Source organism: Ursus arctos, unplaced genomic scaffold (genome assembly GCF_023065955.2).
Source record: "Ursus arctos isolate Adak ecotype North America unplaced genomic scaffold, UrsArc2.0 scaffold_5, whole genome shotgun sequence".
NCBI classification, from domain to species: Eukaryota; Metazoa; Chordata; class Mammalia; order Carnivora; family Ursidae; genus Ursus; species Ursus arctos.
Window position 1 is genome coordinate 36,776,758 of NW_026623067.1, and position 18,138 is coordinate 36,794,895.

At 45.2% G+C, this 18,138-nt stretch overlaps 2 protein-coding genes and 1 non-coding gene across 6 annotated transcripts in view; 2 read left to right on the top strand and 1 right to left on the bottom strand.

The window, feature by feature from the left end:
* The window catches only part of SIL1 (SIL1 nucleotide exchange factor), a 250,710-nt gene extending 237,871 nt beyond the window's left edge, over nt 1-12,839 (bottom strand). The window contains exons 1-3 of one of the 2 annotated variants that reach the window (XM_057307160.1): nt 12,800-12,835; nt 11,876-12,012; nt 11,501-11,554 (exon numbers count right to left, since the gene is read on the bottom strand). In XM_057307160.1, coding sequence (XP_057163143.1) covers nt 11,501-11,505 — 5 coding nt within the window. In that variant the 5' untranslated portion in view covers nt 11,506-11,554; nt 11,876-12,012; nt 12,800-12,835. Of the gene's footprint in view, nt 1-11,500; nt 11,555-11,875; nt 12,013-12,799 lie in introns of both variants that reach the window. The other variant, XM_026508088.4, reaches the window with a different exon arrangement.
* Nucleotides 12,840-12,913: 74 nt separating this feature from the next.
* Nucleotides 12,914-18,138, top strand: part of MATR3 (matrin 3) — a 44,632-nt gene continuing 39,407 nt past the window's right edge. For 2 of the 3 annotated variants that reach the window (XM_057307161.1, XM_048220997.2), the window contains exons 1-4: nt 12,919-12,982; nt 14,370-14,407; nt 15,694-15,770; nt 16,580-16,655. The gene's annotated coding sequence lies outside the window, so the exon portion shown is untranslated. Of the gene's footprint in view, nt 12,983-14,369; nt 14,408-15,693; nt 15,771-16,579; nt 16,656-18,138 lie in introns of all 3 variants that reach the window. The other variant, XM_048221000.2, reaches the window with a different exon arrangement.
* LOC113261968 (small nucleolar RNA SNORA74) lies at nt 16,294-16,494 on the top strand. Its single transcript, XR_003318572.1, has one exon. It is a non-coding gene; the product is annotated as a small nucleolar RNA SNORA74 (small nucleolar RNA).

An 18,138-nucleotide genomic window follows, 5' to 3' on the forward strand; every position in this document is an offset into this window, starting at 1 on the left:
TTTGTTTAGTGTATGTCTCCTGCACCTAGAACTGTGCTTGATGCAGAGTAAATGTTCGATAAGGGATAGTTGTTATTATTATTTTTTTTATTTTTTGGATAACAGGGGGTTAGGTAAAAATCCCTTCTCTATCCTCACCCAGAAACAAAACAAAACAAAACAAAACAAAACAAAACAAAACAAAACAAAACAAAACCCAGCCTCTGGAGGATGGGGGCCAAAGTGGCTGACGTTGAGACAATGCAGAACTAGGAAATGCAAGCAAAGATGAATCAGAAACTCGAGATCTGACTGAGTTCTTCATCCACTGAGAGAGCTCCCACAAGTTTCTTCCTCCCTCTGGATCTCCGTTTCCCCAAATACAAAATTCAAAAGACCGGGATGACCTGCAAGATCACCAAGATTTCTTCCAGCTCTACCAGTTAATGATTCTAAGAATGGCCTGGGAGGAGGTGCAGGAGCTCAGTTCTGGAGATGGAGGAAAGGAGAAGGAGTGAAGAATACGTGTTACCTTCACAGGGACAAGGCAGAACGTGTCTACCTTCATGCTGTGCTCACCTCCTGGAAACCCTTTCCCATTGGATAATCTATTCCTTTGCCAAGGCCCAGCTCCCTGCCTCTGCAAAGCACACAGGCTCCTGTAAGCCTTAGCAAAAGTCTTCATTAACACATTTCCCACACTGAATTATAACTGGATCTTTGTATCTTGGGGTCTTCACTCCTAAAAGGAGAAAGTCAGTCCCAGGTCAAACTTTCAGGCTTGCAATTCTCTCCTAGTGAATTTAGACCCTAAAGGAAGGAGAAATCAGGGGAGGAGGTAGAAGACCAGCCATGTGCTGGGACTCCCTTAAACCTCTGCCTTTTCTCTCTTCTCCTCCAGTCTTGGCCCCACCACCAAGAGAAGCACGCACGTCGGCATGCCTGCCCCTCTGCCTCTCCTAAGTACTGGGTCAAATGCCATTCATTTGAGCCATATTAACTTTCCTCTGCTCCTCCCTCCTGCAGTCTTCCACCCCTTCCCCACGATACACACATCCTGGGTCCCTTCCCAACATCTGTTCCGGGTAGCTCACACTTCCTATTATTTGATATGAAGACAGGTTTAAGGGGCATCTTTTTCTCCACAACAGCTCATGGAAAGGCCTGAAGCACTTGCTCTGTTCTGGGAATCACAGATGGTAGGATTCTGTTCAGTCTATCAAATGAGGTTGGCAGCCACGGGAGATGAGGCAGGACAGGTAGGCAGGAATCAGCTTGGGTGGAGGATTTTGTCCCATAGGCCATGGAAGCCACTGAAGAATTCTGCACAGATTGGAACTCATTCCCCTTCCACTCAGCCTTCCTTACTTACATCCCTTCCTATCTCTCTCTGCCCCCCCACCCCGTTCCATTTGTCTCATACCAGAACCTTAATAACACCAGATTTATTGAGAACCTTCACCGTGCAAGTTTTCTGTTCACATTGCCTCATTTCCACCTTTCAGCACTGATGAGGTAGGTGTTACTGTCCCCACTTCAGGTAAGGAAAATGACTCCAGTGAGTGATTTGCCCTGTTGGAAACTAAGGAAGAAGCAGAGCCCAATTTCTTAATCATTACACTAATTGGCCCCTGCTCTTAGGGAGAAATGTCTTCTTTGGGGGAGATGTCTTCTTTGGGGGGAGATGCCTGTAAGGAGGTCTTTGAGGTCAGGAGGTAGAACTGGGAAGAGCGAGTACAGAACCAGGCTATTCTGGAACTGGGATTTCCAGGTTCCGATGGGACCTATCTTACCAGCCTTGCTCCTCTCTCTGCTTGGCAGGAAACGTCTCCCATTCTCCTCACTCCCTGTCTTCATCCACTTGCTTACTCCAGTTCCCACATCCTCCTTCACTTCCTTATATACGGTTTGCCCTTGTCTTACAGGTTCTAGGTGGTACATTTGTTCTGAAAATGCCTGGATGGACCAGGATCCTCTGGAACCTCTAAAGATAATTTGAGCATCTGGAAAGGATGAGTCTACCTACCCACCCTGTCCTCCCCAACTCTATCAAAAAGGGTCTGGCCTGACCCTGGGCTTCCAAGGCTCTTCAGCAAAGGTTAGCTCCTCTCTACCTCATCTCCCACTACCTACCCCCGTGCCCTCTCAAAGGCTACAAATATATAACCACATGTGCTTCCCCAAACATGCCAAATTCTTGAAATCTTTGCATGTGCATTTTCTCTCTCTGGAATGCCAGAATCCCTTCTACCCCAAGTTTTTCTTTAGGAAAACTCCCAGTATCCTCAGGCTTGGCTCAAACATGACTTCCAGCCCCAGGAATGTCATCATCACTCAGGCTATCATTTCTTGCCTGGACTCCTCCCTCACTGGTCCCTGGGATGCCTCTCTGGCCCTACGCCATCCAGTGCCCACATCGCACCCAGAGTAACCTCTCTAAAATCCAAACTTGATCTTATCAATTCCCTTCTTAAAACTTTCAAATGGTTTCCCATGCCCTGGAGGTAAACTTGTAACTCAACCTGGTTTGGGTGCTTCTTCAACCCCATTCCCACTTCTCTTGCTTCAGATCTTCCAGCCCTGCCCACCACCCTACAGGTACTCAAGCCAGATTTCCTGACACTTTTACTCAGTTCCTTGAAACTTGCCTGTTCTCTCTTGGCTACATAATGTTCCCTTGGCTGGAACTCTCTTTCCCTCCTTCTCCCCTGGCTGACTTCTGCTAACCTTTCAGGCAGGTCTCAGCCTGGACTCACTTCACCAAAGAGCCTCCCAGAACGCCCGATGATGAAACGAGATGTCTCTGCTTTCTGTCCCCACTGCCCATGATTTCCCCTAGGACAGCATCTATCTGGTCTGTTACTGCCTATCTGTTTGCTCATGTTTCCCACACCCACGTGGGAGCCTACGTTTGGGAGCCTACCTTCTTCCCAGCTCTAACCCAGAGTCTAGTACTGGTAGGCTCTCCATGAACAACTGTTAAATTGGTGAGTAAACAGAGCCTCCCCTGTCTTCACAGTGTGGACTTAGGCACCCACTGTAGTTTCTACCACCGCCACCTCATAGTTACTATTCTGGATTATGGATGATTGCTTCCCTGTGTGTTCCTGTCTTGATGGATGGGGATGGCACCTTAAGTGTACTCCAGTGCCTAATGCAGAGGTCAGCATCCACCTTCCATCCATCTTCTTCTATTTCTGAATTCTCATTATTTTTAACAAATTTTTATTGAATAACTACTATATACTAGATACTTTGGATCCAGCAGTGAACAAGGTAGCTGACACTCTGCCCTCAAGCTCACATTCTATTGGCATATATGGGTGCCTAGTGAATAGGAGGTTCAGTGGATCTCAGTTCTACTGCGAAGCCCCTGAGGGCTTTCCTGTCTACAACTACAAATCAAGGAGCACAGCCTCTGGGGACCTCTGGACCTTCCTTTGTCCAGGTCTCCATGGGACTAGCCATCCAGCAGCAGGAAGTGGGAGGGAGGAGAGTGGACAATGGTGTTGCAGCCCAGTGCCTACAACCACTTCATCCAGCAAGTTTGGCAACTGGCTTTTTTCTCTACCCTGGAACCAAGAAAGAAAGAGATCCACAGAGGGAAAGACATAAATGGATAGGAATGACTGAGGAGAAAGGAAAGAGAGGAAAAGTGAACACAGAGTAGGAAGAAGAGGAGTCGGAAACACACAGACAGGGAAGGAGACGAAGGCAGAGACAGAAGGCCTGAAGGACTGAGCCCTGCCCCTCTCATTTGGGTCGGGGGTGGGGGAGGGGCGCAGGAGGTGTCAGGAAAGATTCAATTTTGACCTCTTGGAATTCCCTCGATGATCCCTCAAATTATCTCTGGCCCCATCCGGCCCAGGGACCTCCCAGCCCCCAAGCCAGGATATACTCCCTGCGACCCTCATGAGTAGGGACAGGCAGTGATGGAAAAACGCAGTTGCTCAGGGAACAGCAGTCCCTGATTTTCATCTTTTTCAGAAAAGATCATAGAAAAGACCCTGTGTTCACCATCTGTTTCCTAACTGGGGGCTCCAGGCTCTGCTCTCTGAGATACTGGCCTAACAATATCCCAATCTGCAGGCACGGCACAGAAACTCCTCTGAGCTGGGAGCTGGGGAAGCAGCCCCATCCCCAGGAGCCCCCAGATACCAAGCACGAGGCTGAGTTGCTAATGGAGCCCTGCTCTTGCCAGCAGCTTCCACGGCTCGCTCCTGAGGCTGTGATGCCATCTGCTGCTCAATTTAGGAAACTGGCTGACTTGGGCGGCACAACCAAGGCCCATCAGGGCAGGAGTTGGGAAGGGGGCCCTCCTGGGTCTCAGAAGAGCCATGTCTTTATCTGTGGACAGACCCAGTACTGGGCGTCAGAGACGGAGCAAATGCTCTGCTCCCTGTCATTGTTCTCCTTAGACAAGGCAGAACTCCTCCCTTTCATAGGAAGGTACCTCAGGGTTCTGGAGGGATGGGTAAGTTGGCTCTGCCCTTCATCAAAGTCCAGTGTTATCTCCAGATTAAATTGCCCAGAGAGGTCCCAGCCTGCCTCTTTGAAGTTCCACAGCTTTTCTCAAAACATTTTTTTTCTTTGCAGGTTTAAGTAAGATTATTCCAAGTTATATTAATTGGGTGAATGAAATAATGAGGCCAGGCCTAGAGAAAGTGGGGCTTTGAAGAAATAGGTATGCTCACGCTGAACTGAAATAAGACCTTCAGACTCTCAGCGGGTTTCTGACGCTCCTGCTGTGTTGTCCCTTTTCAGGCCTCAACCCAGGTAGGGTTATGAGCTCCAGTGTTACAGGGGTCACACTAATACCAGCCACCTATTTTTGGTATTTGTTCAACTAAGGGTTAGCTTGAGGAAATTTCCTGCAAACCAGCTGAGGTGGCCAACCTCTGAGGTGATCCCCAATGATTCCCATCTCCTGAAAGTCACCCACTTATCATCTCCCTCCCACAAAGTACAAGGGTTAATTAGTGGGGCCAGTGGAATATGACAGAAGTAATGGTGTGTAATTTCCAAGATTAGATTATAAAAGACTCTGGCTCCCATCTTCACGTCCCTCTCTCCCTCCGTCTGTCTGCCTCTCTCCCTCATCACTTACCCTAAGGAAGCCAGTTGCCACGTTGCAGCAGCCCTATGGAGAGGCTCCTGTGGTAAGAAACTAAGGCCTTCTGTCAACAGCCACATGAGTGAGACTCAAGCAGATCCCCTTAGAAAGCCTTCAGATGACTCCAGCCCTGGCAGGCAGCCTGGCTGCAAACTCATGAGTGACCCTGAGCCAGCTCGGCTGAATTACTCCCTTTCCTTACCCTCAGAAACTGTGATAAATGTTCGAAGTTTGGGGCAATTTGTTATGCAGCAACACAACAAATCTGTCATATGGTATTATTATTATAATATCATGACATGTCATCTGCATTATATCACTTCATTTCTTTATAAGATCTAATATGTGGACCTTACCCCGACTTTAACTCATCTCCTTCTACCCTACCCTCTCCCCAGCTCAGCCTCACCCAAGGCTCACTCCTGCTTCACTCCGGCCCATTGAATTTGCTTTTCTCTCTGCTGGAGCCCCCGCCCACCTACCCCTAAATATCTGCACGGTCGGTCACTCCCTTATCTCCTTGAGGTCTGTATTCACATTCACAAGCTTTCCTTGACCCTCTGCACACCTGAACTGTAGCTCCTACACATACCTATTCTTTTCCCTGTTATTAGCCTTAGCCCGTATGATTATATAACATATATAATAAAATATATTTTATATATTTATCTTATAATTTTTTAAAAGATTTTATTTATTTATTTATTTATTTGAGAGAGAGAGTTTGAGAGAGAGGCAAGCAGGGGGAGTGGCAGAGGGAGAGGGAGAAGCAGAGTCCCTGCTGAGCAGGGAGCCCCATGTGGGGCTCGGACCTGAGATCATGACCTGAGCTGAAGACAGATGCTTAACCGACTGAGTCATTCAGGTGCCCCATCTTATAATTTTTATCTCCCCCCTTGAATGTAGACTCCATGAAGTCAATAATTCATGTTTTTGTCTATTTTAGTCACCTCTCTAGCCCTAGCACCTGGACTAGTGATTAGTGAGGCACACAACAGATGTGCGATACATATGCAGTTGAATGGGGGAAAATGTCATAATTCATCAATTATAGCATGTGTATCTCCTAGATGCCATATCATATATCACATGCCAAGTTATGATGTCACATGTACATTATATTTAAATGCAGTGTAAGGCAGTGCAGAGATCCTACAGCCATAAATAACAAGACCTAGCTTTGTTGCTTGCTGGCTTGCTACATTACTATAAGAGAGGCATGTATTACTCTCTGAGCCTCAGTTTTACTCATCTGTAAAGTGAGATTATTATAACCTCCCTATAGTGTAGGTGTAGAAATCAAATAATGAATGTTACAGTATTTTTAAAAAATCTAACATATATATTTCTGAAATGTTTTCCAAAGGCCATGTCATGTGTCTCAGGATATACTCTTTGGGGTTGGGGGAGATAAAAAGGTCAAAAAGGTCTGGGAAATTTGGGTTCCAGTATTCCAATGACTCTCCTTGGACATTCACACCATTAGCATATGAAAGGCTCTGAAAATCCCGCAGCAAAGGTCTTTTCCTAAAGCACCTAACTAAACTTGGTCTTGATCTCTACGAATACACACAGAGCAGCGCCTGTGTTGTCAGGATGGTATTGCTACTTTAGATCAAGGAATTCTAAAGTTCCTGAAACAGAAATCCCAGTGGGGTGGGCAATGAGATCTAACAGCTGAAATGGAGATTCGGAGGAGGGAGGAGGAGGAGAAAAAGAAAAAGGAGGAGGGAAGAGAGAGGATGGAGGGAAAGGGAGAACAAGGAAAAGGAAGAAGAAAGAAAAACGTTGGTGAAGGGAGACAAGGACAACTAAACTCATCCCCTTTGAAAAGAACCCTGCAGAACAAAGGCAAGCTGAAATTTCCCAGGGCTGGAGGGTGGGGGAGGAATCCAAGAATCCTGGTGCTGCCCACGGAGCCCAGCTTATTCCTCTGAGCGTTGCCTCTGCCAATTTCCGCAGTTGGAGCTCAGGCTTCCTTTTCAGCTTCAAGAAACCTCTGATTGAAGAGATTTCTCCTTTATCAGGGACGAATCAGGTAAACCAAATCAGCAGCTTCTCAATTTAGTGTACTTATTAAGTGCCTGAAACAGCAGCTGCCATTTTTCCTTTCCTCACTAGCAATAGCCTTCTTGGCAGTGTTTATCTACACCCCCCCCCCCCCCACGCCGCAGCACGCCTGGCTCGGGGAAAGGGAGAGGAGCTGCAGGTCCTCCCACGAAGACTCCCTAAGCTAAGTGGGAGAAGAGAGGTCTGCAGGTTTATTCTCAACCTCCAGATAGGCCTGCCCCAGCCCAGTCCACATACTAACCGAAAAGGATGCAACTCTCTCTGGCATCCACTCGCACTTTCAGCCCTCATGGCTAGGAAGTCCTTTGTTACATCTCATTTCAGTCTTTTTCCTATAACTTCATTTGTTACTGACTTTCCTTTACCCCAGAAGAAGGGAGTGATTTGACTGTCCTAAGTTGCATGTATACAGCAACCTATACTAATCAACATGGTTATAACCCATCTCTCTGGGCATATGATTGGTGAATATTATTTGAGGAACCCCATTTCCCACCAACTGGGAGACTGGGCTCTTTTTTTTTTTTTTTTTCCAACTGTGTGATTCAAAGTGGGGATAGGGAGGTCATGAGAAAGTAAGGAAGTAACAGGTTGAGCACCTGCCTGGTCCCTTATATAAGACATCTCATTCCATTTTCACAACAACCTAAAATGTAGAGATTATAATTCCCATTTTATAGGTGAAAGTACTGATGTCCAGAGCTCACCTAAAGTCAAATAGCTGACACGTAAGGTGGTGGAGCTAGAATCTCACCAACATCTGACTCCCAAATCCATATTCTCTCTATCCAGGGGGCTTGACTGTATCATACAGAAACCCGGATCTTTGGTTTCTTTCCATTCCTTGTGATATATTAGGTTTATTCCCTAACCCCACAAACATGCTGGGATTCTGACTATTTTCACATGCCCATTTACTGGAAGGTACACTTAACATCAGAAAAGCACAAATAACTCCCTCAAGTCTTTGCTGTGACCAAATCTGAACTCACTCCTCCTGATGTCCACCTGCCTCATCAGACTGTAATCTCCATCATGGTAAGGACCATGTTTGTCTTATTCATCACTGCATCTCTCCTAGTGCCTACCACAGGGCCCGCCACGTGGTAGAGACTTAGTATGTGTTGACTGAATGAATGATGAGGACAGAAAGAGAAGACTCTGTAAAACAAGATAAGAGAATCTGAGAAAAAGATTTAAAAGGCCAACATTTAATTTAAAGGAGAAGAGAGGTAGCTAGGAAGAGACTGAGAGACAGCAAGATAAGAAAACTCAGCACAAACAAGCAAGATAAAAATAGCCTCTTGCCACTGTCCTTTTAAAATTACTTTCTATATTTGAGCCTAAGTGACAAGTGAAATCTCCTCTGTAATTTCCCATGTGTTCAGCTTAATGAATTTCTGGCAAATGGTTTCAGCATTGTAGGGCCAATTTGGACATTGTGGGGGTGGAGTTGGTGAGAAAATGAAGGGTATGGAAATAGTCTAATTGAGTCTAGAAACCAAATGAAGAGGTGATTGGAGGCATGTGAGGAGGAAGCCAACTCTTGGAACTTGCTCAACATCAAGAAGGACTGGGAATTGGTCTTGTTCTAGCTGATGTCATTATGATGTTTCCCTACATGCTATAGAAGAAGTCCAGAATCCCAAGATGCCTTGCAACAATTCTTTCTGTCCCACTGCCTATCTCCTAAGGAGCTTTAGTTGCTTATATAAACAGCATTATAGTCATGATTTAACGCCTGCCATTGGAAGGAATAAAGAGACTCTGTCTCCTTCACGTCCATAAGTCTCGTACACAGTAGGTATACCATAAATGTTGAACCAAATCATTATGAGGCAGGGAAGTCAGGGAATGCAAGGATGGGAATGCACAATCTACTCCTTGGCATCTATTCATGCTGCCCACTCAAATACATTAACTTCTCTGTATACTGAGGAAGGAGCACTTGAGGGGCCGTAGGACCCCGAATAAAAAGTCCTTTCTAAACCTTAAAATTGGCAATGACCATGCAGACCACAATTTTAATCAGGACTGCATATCTTTCAGGTCTCCTAGTATGTTTTTCATTGTAGTTTTAATAGCTTTTTTGGAATGTAAGTCACATACCATACAATTCACCCATTTAAAGTATAGAATTCAATGGTTTTTATTATATTCACAGATATGTACAACCATCACAATTTTAGAATAGTTCAACATCACCTCAAAAAGAAACCTAGGGGGCGCCTGGGTGGCACAGCGGTTAAGCGTCTGCCTTCGGCTCAGGGCGTGATCCCGGTGTTATGGGATCAAGCCCCACATCAGGCTCTTCTGCTTTGAGCCTGCTTCTTCCTCTCCCACTCCCCCTGCTTGTGTTCCCTCTCTTGCTGGCTGCCTCTATCTCTGTCGAATAAATAAGTAAAATCCTTGAAAGAAAGAAAGAAAGAAAGAAAGAAAGAAAGAAAGAAAGAAAGAAAGAAAGAAAAAAGAAACCTAGAACCTGGATCTTTCACCCCCTCCTCTTCAGACCTCAGCAGCCCTTAATCTATTTTCTGTCTCTATAGATTTTCTTTTTTTTTTTTTTTAGATTTTCTTATTCTGGACTTTTGTATAAATGGAATTAAACAATATATGGTCTGGCTTCTTTAATGTAACATTTTCAAGGTTCATTCATGTTGCAGCATGAATTAGTACTTCATTCCTTTTTATGACCAAATAATATTCCACTGTATGGATATCCCACATTTTATTTATCCATTTGTCAGTTAATGGACATTTGGGTTATTTCAACCTTTTATCTATTATCAATAATGCTGCTATGAAAATCTGTGTACAAGTTTTTGGACATACCTTTTTATTTTCTTGGGTATATACCTAGGAGTGGAATTGCTGAATCATAAGTAACTCTATGTTCAATCATTTGAAGAACTGCCAGACTTGGGGTGTCTGGGTAGCTCAGTCGTTAAGCATCAGCCTTTGGCTCAGATCATGATCCAGGGGTGGTGGGATCGAGCCGCACACTGGGCTCCCTGCTCAGTGGGAAGCCTGCTTCTTCCTCTCCCACTCTCCCTGCTTGTGTTCCCTGTCTTTCTCTCTTTCAAATAAATAAATAAAATCTTAAAAAAAAAAAAAAAAAAAGAACTGCCAGACTGTTTTTCAAAGCAGTTGTACCACTTTACATTCCCACCAGAAGCATATGAGGATTCCAATTTCTGTATGTCCTTGCCAATCAATTATGCTTTTGAGAAATAACAAGGACAACTACAGGGTCCCACTCTAATCTGAATAGCTATTACAGAGCAGCAGCAAGAGGAGTCGACTACAGGGTTGAAGGAGGGATCCCTCTTCAACTCTAAGCTCTTAGGATCATCCAGAGGGAATGCTGCCATCTCTAGTACTCTCCCTGACTCCCCCAGCTGGGTTAGCTGTCCTCTGACATCTGCCCAAGGATACATATACTATTTGTCTTTTTCCCCCACTAGATTGTAAGCTTTAGGAGAGAGATCTCTCTTGCTCTGACTTTATCTGCAGCACCTGAACAGGGTCTGGCAAATGGTAGATGCTCAGTAAATGCTGGTTGACTGACTGAATATATGATTGAACATTTCTCTACTCGTGGTTCCTGTCCAGGGAGGAGAGGAAAGGGATTAGCCTCAAGGGCAAAAGGCTTCAAGAAGGTAAGCAAGGAGAGTATAGATGCAGGAGAAAGGGAAAGGCATGCAAGAAGTTTGGGGACCTAGTGTCCCTTAGGGCCAGATCCGATTATGAGGTGAAACTCAGAGCTAATGGACCTACCCTAATCCTTTGTCTTTCATCTGGCTGCATTTTTTTTTCCCTAGAAACTTTCCTTTTTCTTTTTTGTTATTATTCCTAACAACGTTGCCTTTGCAAGAATAAGAAACATTAAATAAAAATGTGGAAGGAAAAAAAAAAGAATAAGAAACACAGTAGAAAAGTAGCTGCTATTACAGGTAAAAAGACCACATCAATCAACTCACCAAAATGAATTCAGAATTTAAAAGGTTAGAGGCTAAGAAGGCTGACTATGAAGAATTTTTTAACTAGGAAATGCAGAAATTATAATCTAGGTTTTCCTCCTCAGGACACTGAATGCCTTATAGCTGAAAAAGGTGACTGACTACATTGTCAATGACAGGACAACGTGGCCTACCACTCAGCCTTATGCATAATGGCTGGCCTTTGTTCCACACAAATCCTGCCTCCTATCTGACTAATCTGTGAATCCAGTAGTCACTCTGTCATTGGTCCTTCTCTCCCCAAAGGCCCTGTATTTCTCTAGCCTCATTTACTTCCTGTCTCGTCTCTGAAAGCACACATGCACATATTCACACAAACCTCATCTCTCCTTTTCATGAATCCTCACGGTAGCTCTCCTTCTCCATTTTGTGTCTTTAGAAGAAAAGAAAGCAAAATATATGAGATGTCAATGCAATTTCTCCTTTAGCAGAGCTCCACAGGACAATTACCCACCCAATCTGCAGGGTTTTATAGCTCTCATAACCCTCCTTTATGAACACACTGTGACAGCCCGATGCAGGCATTGATTATGGCAGCAGTCTTCAGCCACATTTCTATTTAACTGCAAAGCAGAGCTCCTGCCTACCAGCTCAGCACTGTTCACGTGACTTTTTTAATTACTGTATTTATGTAAGCCTTTTACCAACCAGAGCCTGTGTCCAACGCCATCAAAACTGGATGATTTGTGCTTACCACTTCTCCTGTCTCTCTCTGGCCTTAGAGCATAGTGTCTCTTTCTAGCTGTAATCAATTTTGCACTCTGGCCTTTCTCAGCAGAGGTCTGTGAGGATTGGGGTGCACGGGAAGCACGTTTTCTTTCATTAGAACAGCTGAGGGAAGATAATAAAACATGTTGGCAGATGCCAAGGGCAGTGGCTGATTCCTAGGGGCTTGTCTGGCAAAGGCGCCAGGTGCAATAGATAAGCAGAACAGATAGGCTGCCGTGGGGGCTAGGAAAGAGCGGGGCTCCAGCTTAACCAACTGTTCAGCAGGACAGAATTTTACTGACTCCAGCTAACGGGAGAAGTTTAGTGTTCAAAAGAAATACTGATAACCTGGTGGGCAATCTGTCTAAACTCAAGATGTGGCCTCTTTGGCTGACTGTGCCACGATGCAAGGCAACTCTGGCAGAGAAAGCCAGTATTCTTCAGCGACTGCAACTGAGCTACGGATCCCACTGCAGAGCACCAGGGATGCTGCCCCATAGGGCTGGGCTGGAGGAGTGCCAGGCATAATCTGCCCGAAAATCTTCTGGAGAGAGCCCGAAAACTAAGGTGACCTGTGTGGGTGGGCGAGCCATCAGCCGAGGAAGAACCCTACCGGAAAAAAGTGTGAGAGAAGATCTGAGCGGGAGGTGGAAAAAGGCGTGAGCTGCGCCTGCAGGAACCCAAAGGCGCCACACGTGCGAGGAACCGCCTCCCGGCGGGCGCTGCGTGCGGGCAGGGAGGAAGCACGGGCCCCCTTAGGACACACCAAGTTTAGTCTTCAGCACGTCCAAACCCAACGCCCCCTCCCATCCGTAAGTAACAAACGGACGGGAGTCAAATAAGTGTAGCCCTCGTGCAGAGTCTACCCTTTCTAGCGTGAGGTGCTAGCTTCTCTGAGGAGTACGCTCACCTCTGCCACGGCTCCTGCATTTTTCTAACCCGGACTTTCCTGGGCGGGGCTTCCGGGCCCCGCCCACTGAAGGCCCGCTCAGTATCCGCCCCGGGGCGGGGCTCCCCTCGGCTGCGGGCTGTCCTTTCCCCTGCGGCCTCTGCTCCGGCGGGAGTACCACGGCCGAGCTCCAGACACGTGCGGGTGAGTTAAGGGCCAAGTGGGAAGAAGCCTTGGAGGTTTACTAGTTCGGGACGAGAGATAGCTGTAGGGAGGCTTCTTCCGAGGCACGGGACGAAATTGGCGTTCGTTCCATCATGACCCCGGGTTTGGAGGGCATCTTGAAGAGTAGCTGGGAGAGTGTAGCCCTAGAGTCGTCCTCTGTTTTCTACCTTCCCTCTTGTCCCTGGAGAGTCACCTAGATCTGGTCTGAGCGAGCCTCACTTCCCAGGCGCCTGGCGCCAGGGCCAGGGACTGGGGAAGATTTGTGATGAGCACGTGTCCGGGTGGAGCTCGGTGAGGTCGTTCAACCCAAGCCCGTAAAAGGGGCAGGCTGTTTTAAGATTCATTTCTAGATCTGAACAATGAGCCCTCTCTATTTTACTTTTTCTCTCAATTGTTTGGTGTTGCTTAAGAGTGAAATTAGAGCATGGCTGGAAAAATGTATTGTCTTAGATACCCTAATCTTATGTAAGTAAGGTAAATTACAATGGTGAATGGGTAGGAATGTTTATTAACGTTAACGTTCTTGCAAACATTTTGGTTACTGCTTTCAATCAAAAATTGAGGTCGTTGGCAGGAATGGCAGCTTGTTTCCAGTTTCTTTCATATCCATTATCACATCCTGTTTTTCTAAAGTACTGCAGTTATTGTTCTTCAAAAGGTCTCCTAATCCACATCCTCTCCAATCTAGTTTTAACCAGCCTTTCAGGTTTTCACTGCCCATTGCTCTCCCAAGGTAGCTTTTCTCCTTCTATTCCCCCTACTCATCATCTCCTTGCCTGGAATGTAGCTCTTGATAACCGCAAGTGTTTATTGACCACATACTCTATACCAGATATCCTTGGTCTTAATATGTATTCTTTTTAGGTCTAACAACCAGATTATGTACAGAGTACTATTGATAACATTCCCATTTTACAAATAAGACTGAGAGGTACAGAGAGGTTAAGTTACTTGTTCACTGTTACTTTGTTGTTAAGTGATAGAGCCAAGCTTCCTTCTACTTGTTGACTAGACCATTAATATGCTGCTGTTGAGGGGCCCCTGGCTGGCTCAGTCACTAGAGCATGCAGCTCTTGATCTGGGGCGGGGGGGGGGGGGGGCTTGTAAATACGAGCCCCATGCTGGGTGAGAATTACTTTAAAAAAATGTTTTAAAAAATGCTCCTGTTGAGTTGCTGTGGCACATGGGTAACAAATGACGTGAGAAAATAAAGCTAACCAAGAAATATAACCAAGGAAAAGCTTTTTGTTTTATTGTCTATTTCTATGAATCAAATGAATTATGGGGTTTGTGGGCAGAGGTCTTGAACTTCACATAAGTGTTCACTACTGTTGACTGACTCTAACCTGGAGTGCTTTGATTGCAGAGAGGACAGCCGTGGGCTTTGGACAGAGGCAGCCCCAGGTGAGTGCAACTTCATCACCCTGCCTTCGGCCCCAGCTGTAGGCAGCTGCCTAGGTTGCCATGTACCTAGGCAAGTGTTACACTGCTGGGAGAACAGCAGCCGATAGCTGGTTGGCATTCTGGGCCTGGTTCATGCCAACTCTGTTGTTAACTATACCAGGATGCCAGCATAATTGTTTATTCGTTAAGGTTAAATCTGTAAGGGCATGACTTTGCAGGGAGAAACCTAAAAATCCAGATCTTTTTGAGTGGTTCTCGTTCAACAGGTTTGGCTAGTATGAAGTTACTTGAGTCATATCTTGGAAACAGAACAAAGGTAATCAAGCCATGAGGAATGTAGAAGTAGAGGGAGAAAGTCACCTTTTTATTTTTTGAGTGCCTACCAAGTGCTCCGAAGGAGGTTTGTACAGGGAAAAAAGTCAGTGGGATTTTTGCAATTTGTCACTGAAATCAAACTGCCTGGCCCCACTCCTGCACCATACAAAGCTAGTCATACTAATCCCTTTGTAGGGGGTTTCTAGATGCAGTTACCTATAGGAATGCCTGATTAGGGAAATGTTGATGTGAATTTGCTTTAAAATTGTGGGCATTCTTCTCTAGCTCTTTAATAAAATGTAAAAATGCCAATAGATTGAGAGGCTCGAGGCAGTAGGCCTAGCTACAACCATACTAATTTCTGCTTTAGGCTGACAAAATATTTTTGTTGGTTTCTTACTGAGTTTCAGGAGTGAGCAGAGTTGTTGCCCCTTTGGAGCAGTAAATACTGGGTCCCTTTTTATAGTGATTTTATTTTGGATTGCTAATTTTCTGAGAAGAGATGCTTCTCAGTTCTAGTCAAACACTTATCACTCAGGGTGATGCTGGAGATTGTCCAATAGGGCTGACTTAGTTGCTGCTTCTGTGAAAAGAGACATCTAGATTCTAGAGGAGGAACTGGTGAGGATGTTAGGAGGCAGGGGAGTTATTTATAAAAGCTAGCTTTGTTCTATCCATTGGCTTTCCCTAAAAAGGGTTCACTTAGCTAAATGTTGAGTGCTTTGTGTGGATACCTCAGATGTTCATTGTGAATAGCCTTTTACATATGGTGTCTTAGGAGTAGTGATATCTAGAGGATTTGGGGGAATGGTCAGCTTTAATGGTAATTATAGGCAAGAAAAAGACAATGGGAAATAAAATAATTCTGGAGGATATTGAAAATAGGGTAAATCATAAACAGCATTATTTCTGTTTCTACAGAAAAGCAGCTTCAGGAGGGTGTTGAATGGTGAAATATTTTTCTTTTTTAGGATGACTTGAAAGTAGGACATCCTTGGCCCTCCTGAAGAGAGTAGTGGCTGGTGAACGGTCTGTATGACATTCTCAGGTAAATGTCCCTGTTCATTCCAACAGTGACTACCTCCCGTGCGGCAGGCGTGTTTCCTTGTTGGTATCCATCAGGAAGCAATTGGGAGGTAAAATCACCTATATTTGTCCCCCAACAAATTTGGCCTCTGAGCAGTGAAATGCTAAGTGGGATTTTGGTGGTTATGGTCTGAGGGCGTGTAGGATCTCTGAGATTATCTCTATCATTCCATCTGAGGAATGTAAAAGGAGACTGTAAAGTCCAGGATAAAAAGGATGGTGTATCTCGCGTGTTCACTGCTAGATCCCAGTCATGGTGCCTGGCACATAGCAGGAGTTCCCTGAATGTTGAACAAAATGACTGAAGGCATGGGGAAGGAGTTCCTGTTTCCTATTTGTTTAAAGGGCTTGGCAGCAAAGTCTGCCATCAGTGCTTCCAGGCTCCTGGTTTGCAGTCAACACTGAATTCATGAGGATACCTGTATTCATATCTTCTGCTTGGGGTGTCTGCGTATCTGAAACACAAAAAGCTGTTTTGGGAATCACCCAGCAGTTGTCAGCTGTCCAGGCTAGTGTGATGCCTTGGGTGGTGTTACACTGTTGGAAGAGCAAATGCTGCCTTTATTGAGGTCTGGCTCCAAGCACTGTTTTGGTGTTGTGGCTGAGTACTCTTGGGCAGCGTTTTGCACCTCTGAGAGTGGAGTAACTCCTCCTGTGGAGTTGCTCCTAGTCTGGGTGCAAACAGGTTTTTTGTTTTCGGGTTTTTTTTTCTTTGAGGAAAGGACCCTGTCTTATGGATAGCTTGTCATTCCTTTCCTCTTTGAATCCTAGATGCCTTTACCTGAGTGAGAAATCTGCCTCCATCAGGACCTCAGATGTCTGACAGCCCTATGTGACATCAGGATAGGTAATGTGTATAATCCCTTTTGTCCTGTAGGTTCTTATTAACTTGTTTCAGCTCAGATGGGTGGTGTGAAATAATAGAAAAAATATATATTGGCCTCTACTCCCATTCTTGGCACAGAGTTCCCAAAACTCTTAAAATTTCCTAAGTGATAAGAACACTAAGAGCATCTTTTGTTCTAATATTTGGTCTTTGACTCTGGTTCCTGATACTGAGCTCCTAAATCCAGGAATTTCCTGGGTGATTGGAATGTCTTATTCTAATGAGGCTGGTCACCAGAAAGGCCAAGGAATGATTAGCAGCTTGGACGTTTCAGCCCCACCTGCATTCTTCAGAAAGGGGAAAGGCGCCGGAAATGGCGTTAAATCATTCGTACATGGTGAAGCCTCCAGAAAAATCCCAGTAGTGTGGGGTTTAAGAGAACTTATAGGTTGGTGAACACTTAGAAGGGCTGGGAGAGTAGTGCAGCCAGAGAAGGGTGGAAGCTTGGCGACCCTTTCCACATAGCCTTGCCCTGTGCATCTCCCATCTGGATGTTTATCTGTAGCCTTTCTCATATCCTTTTAAAATAAACTGGTAGGGACACCTGGGTGGCTCAGTCCGTTAAGCATCTACCTTTGACTCAGGTCACGATCCCAGGGTCCTGGGATTGATTCCTGCATCGGGCTCCTCGCTCAGCTTCTCCCTCTGCGTGCTGCTCACCCGGCTTGTGCTTTTCCTCTCTCTCTCTGACACATAAATAAAATAAACTGATAAACAGTAAGGAAACCATTTTCCTGAATTCCGAGACTACTCTAGCAAATTAATCAAACTTAAGGGGTGTTTGTGAGAACCTCTGATTTATATCAGAGGCTGGTCAGAAGCACAGGTAACAATCTGGACTTGTGATTGGCATCTGACATGAGGGAGGGGCAGTCTTGTTGGACTGTACCCTTAACCTGTGGGATATGATACTCCAGGTGTATTGAGTGAAACTGGAGGACACCCGCTGGTGACAAAGATTTGCTTGGTGTGGGGAAAAACCCACACACATCTGGTGTCAGAAATGGTGAGAATATGGTAGTAGTGTGAGAGTAAAGGAAAAGTATAAAGTAAAGTTTTCTTGGGGTTCCTGGCTAGCTCAATCCATAGAGCATGCGACTTTTTTTTTTTTTTAAGAGCATGTGGCTCTTGATCTCAGGGTCCTGAGTTCAAGCCCCACGTTGTTTGTAAAGCTTACTTCAAAGGAAAGGAAGAAAATTTTTTTAAAAACTGAGGTTTTCTTTACAGGTAGAAAAACTTAAGAGTTCTAAAAAATTATATAGAGTATGAGAATATTAGCAGATACTTGATCTAAAGTCCAAGGCTTAAACTAAGGCCTCGTTTTCTAGAGCTGTGCTGTACAGTACATGAGACTATTTCAACTGACAAAAATTAACTCTGATTTTCCATCTCAGTATTTAGTGACTACCATATTGGACAGCTTAGAACATTTCCACCGATATGG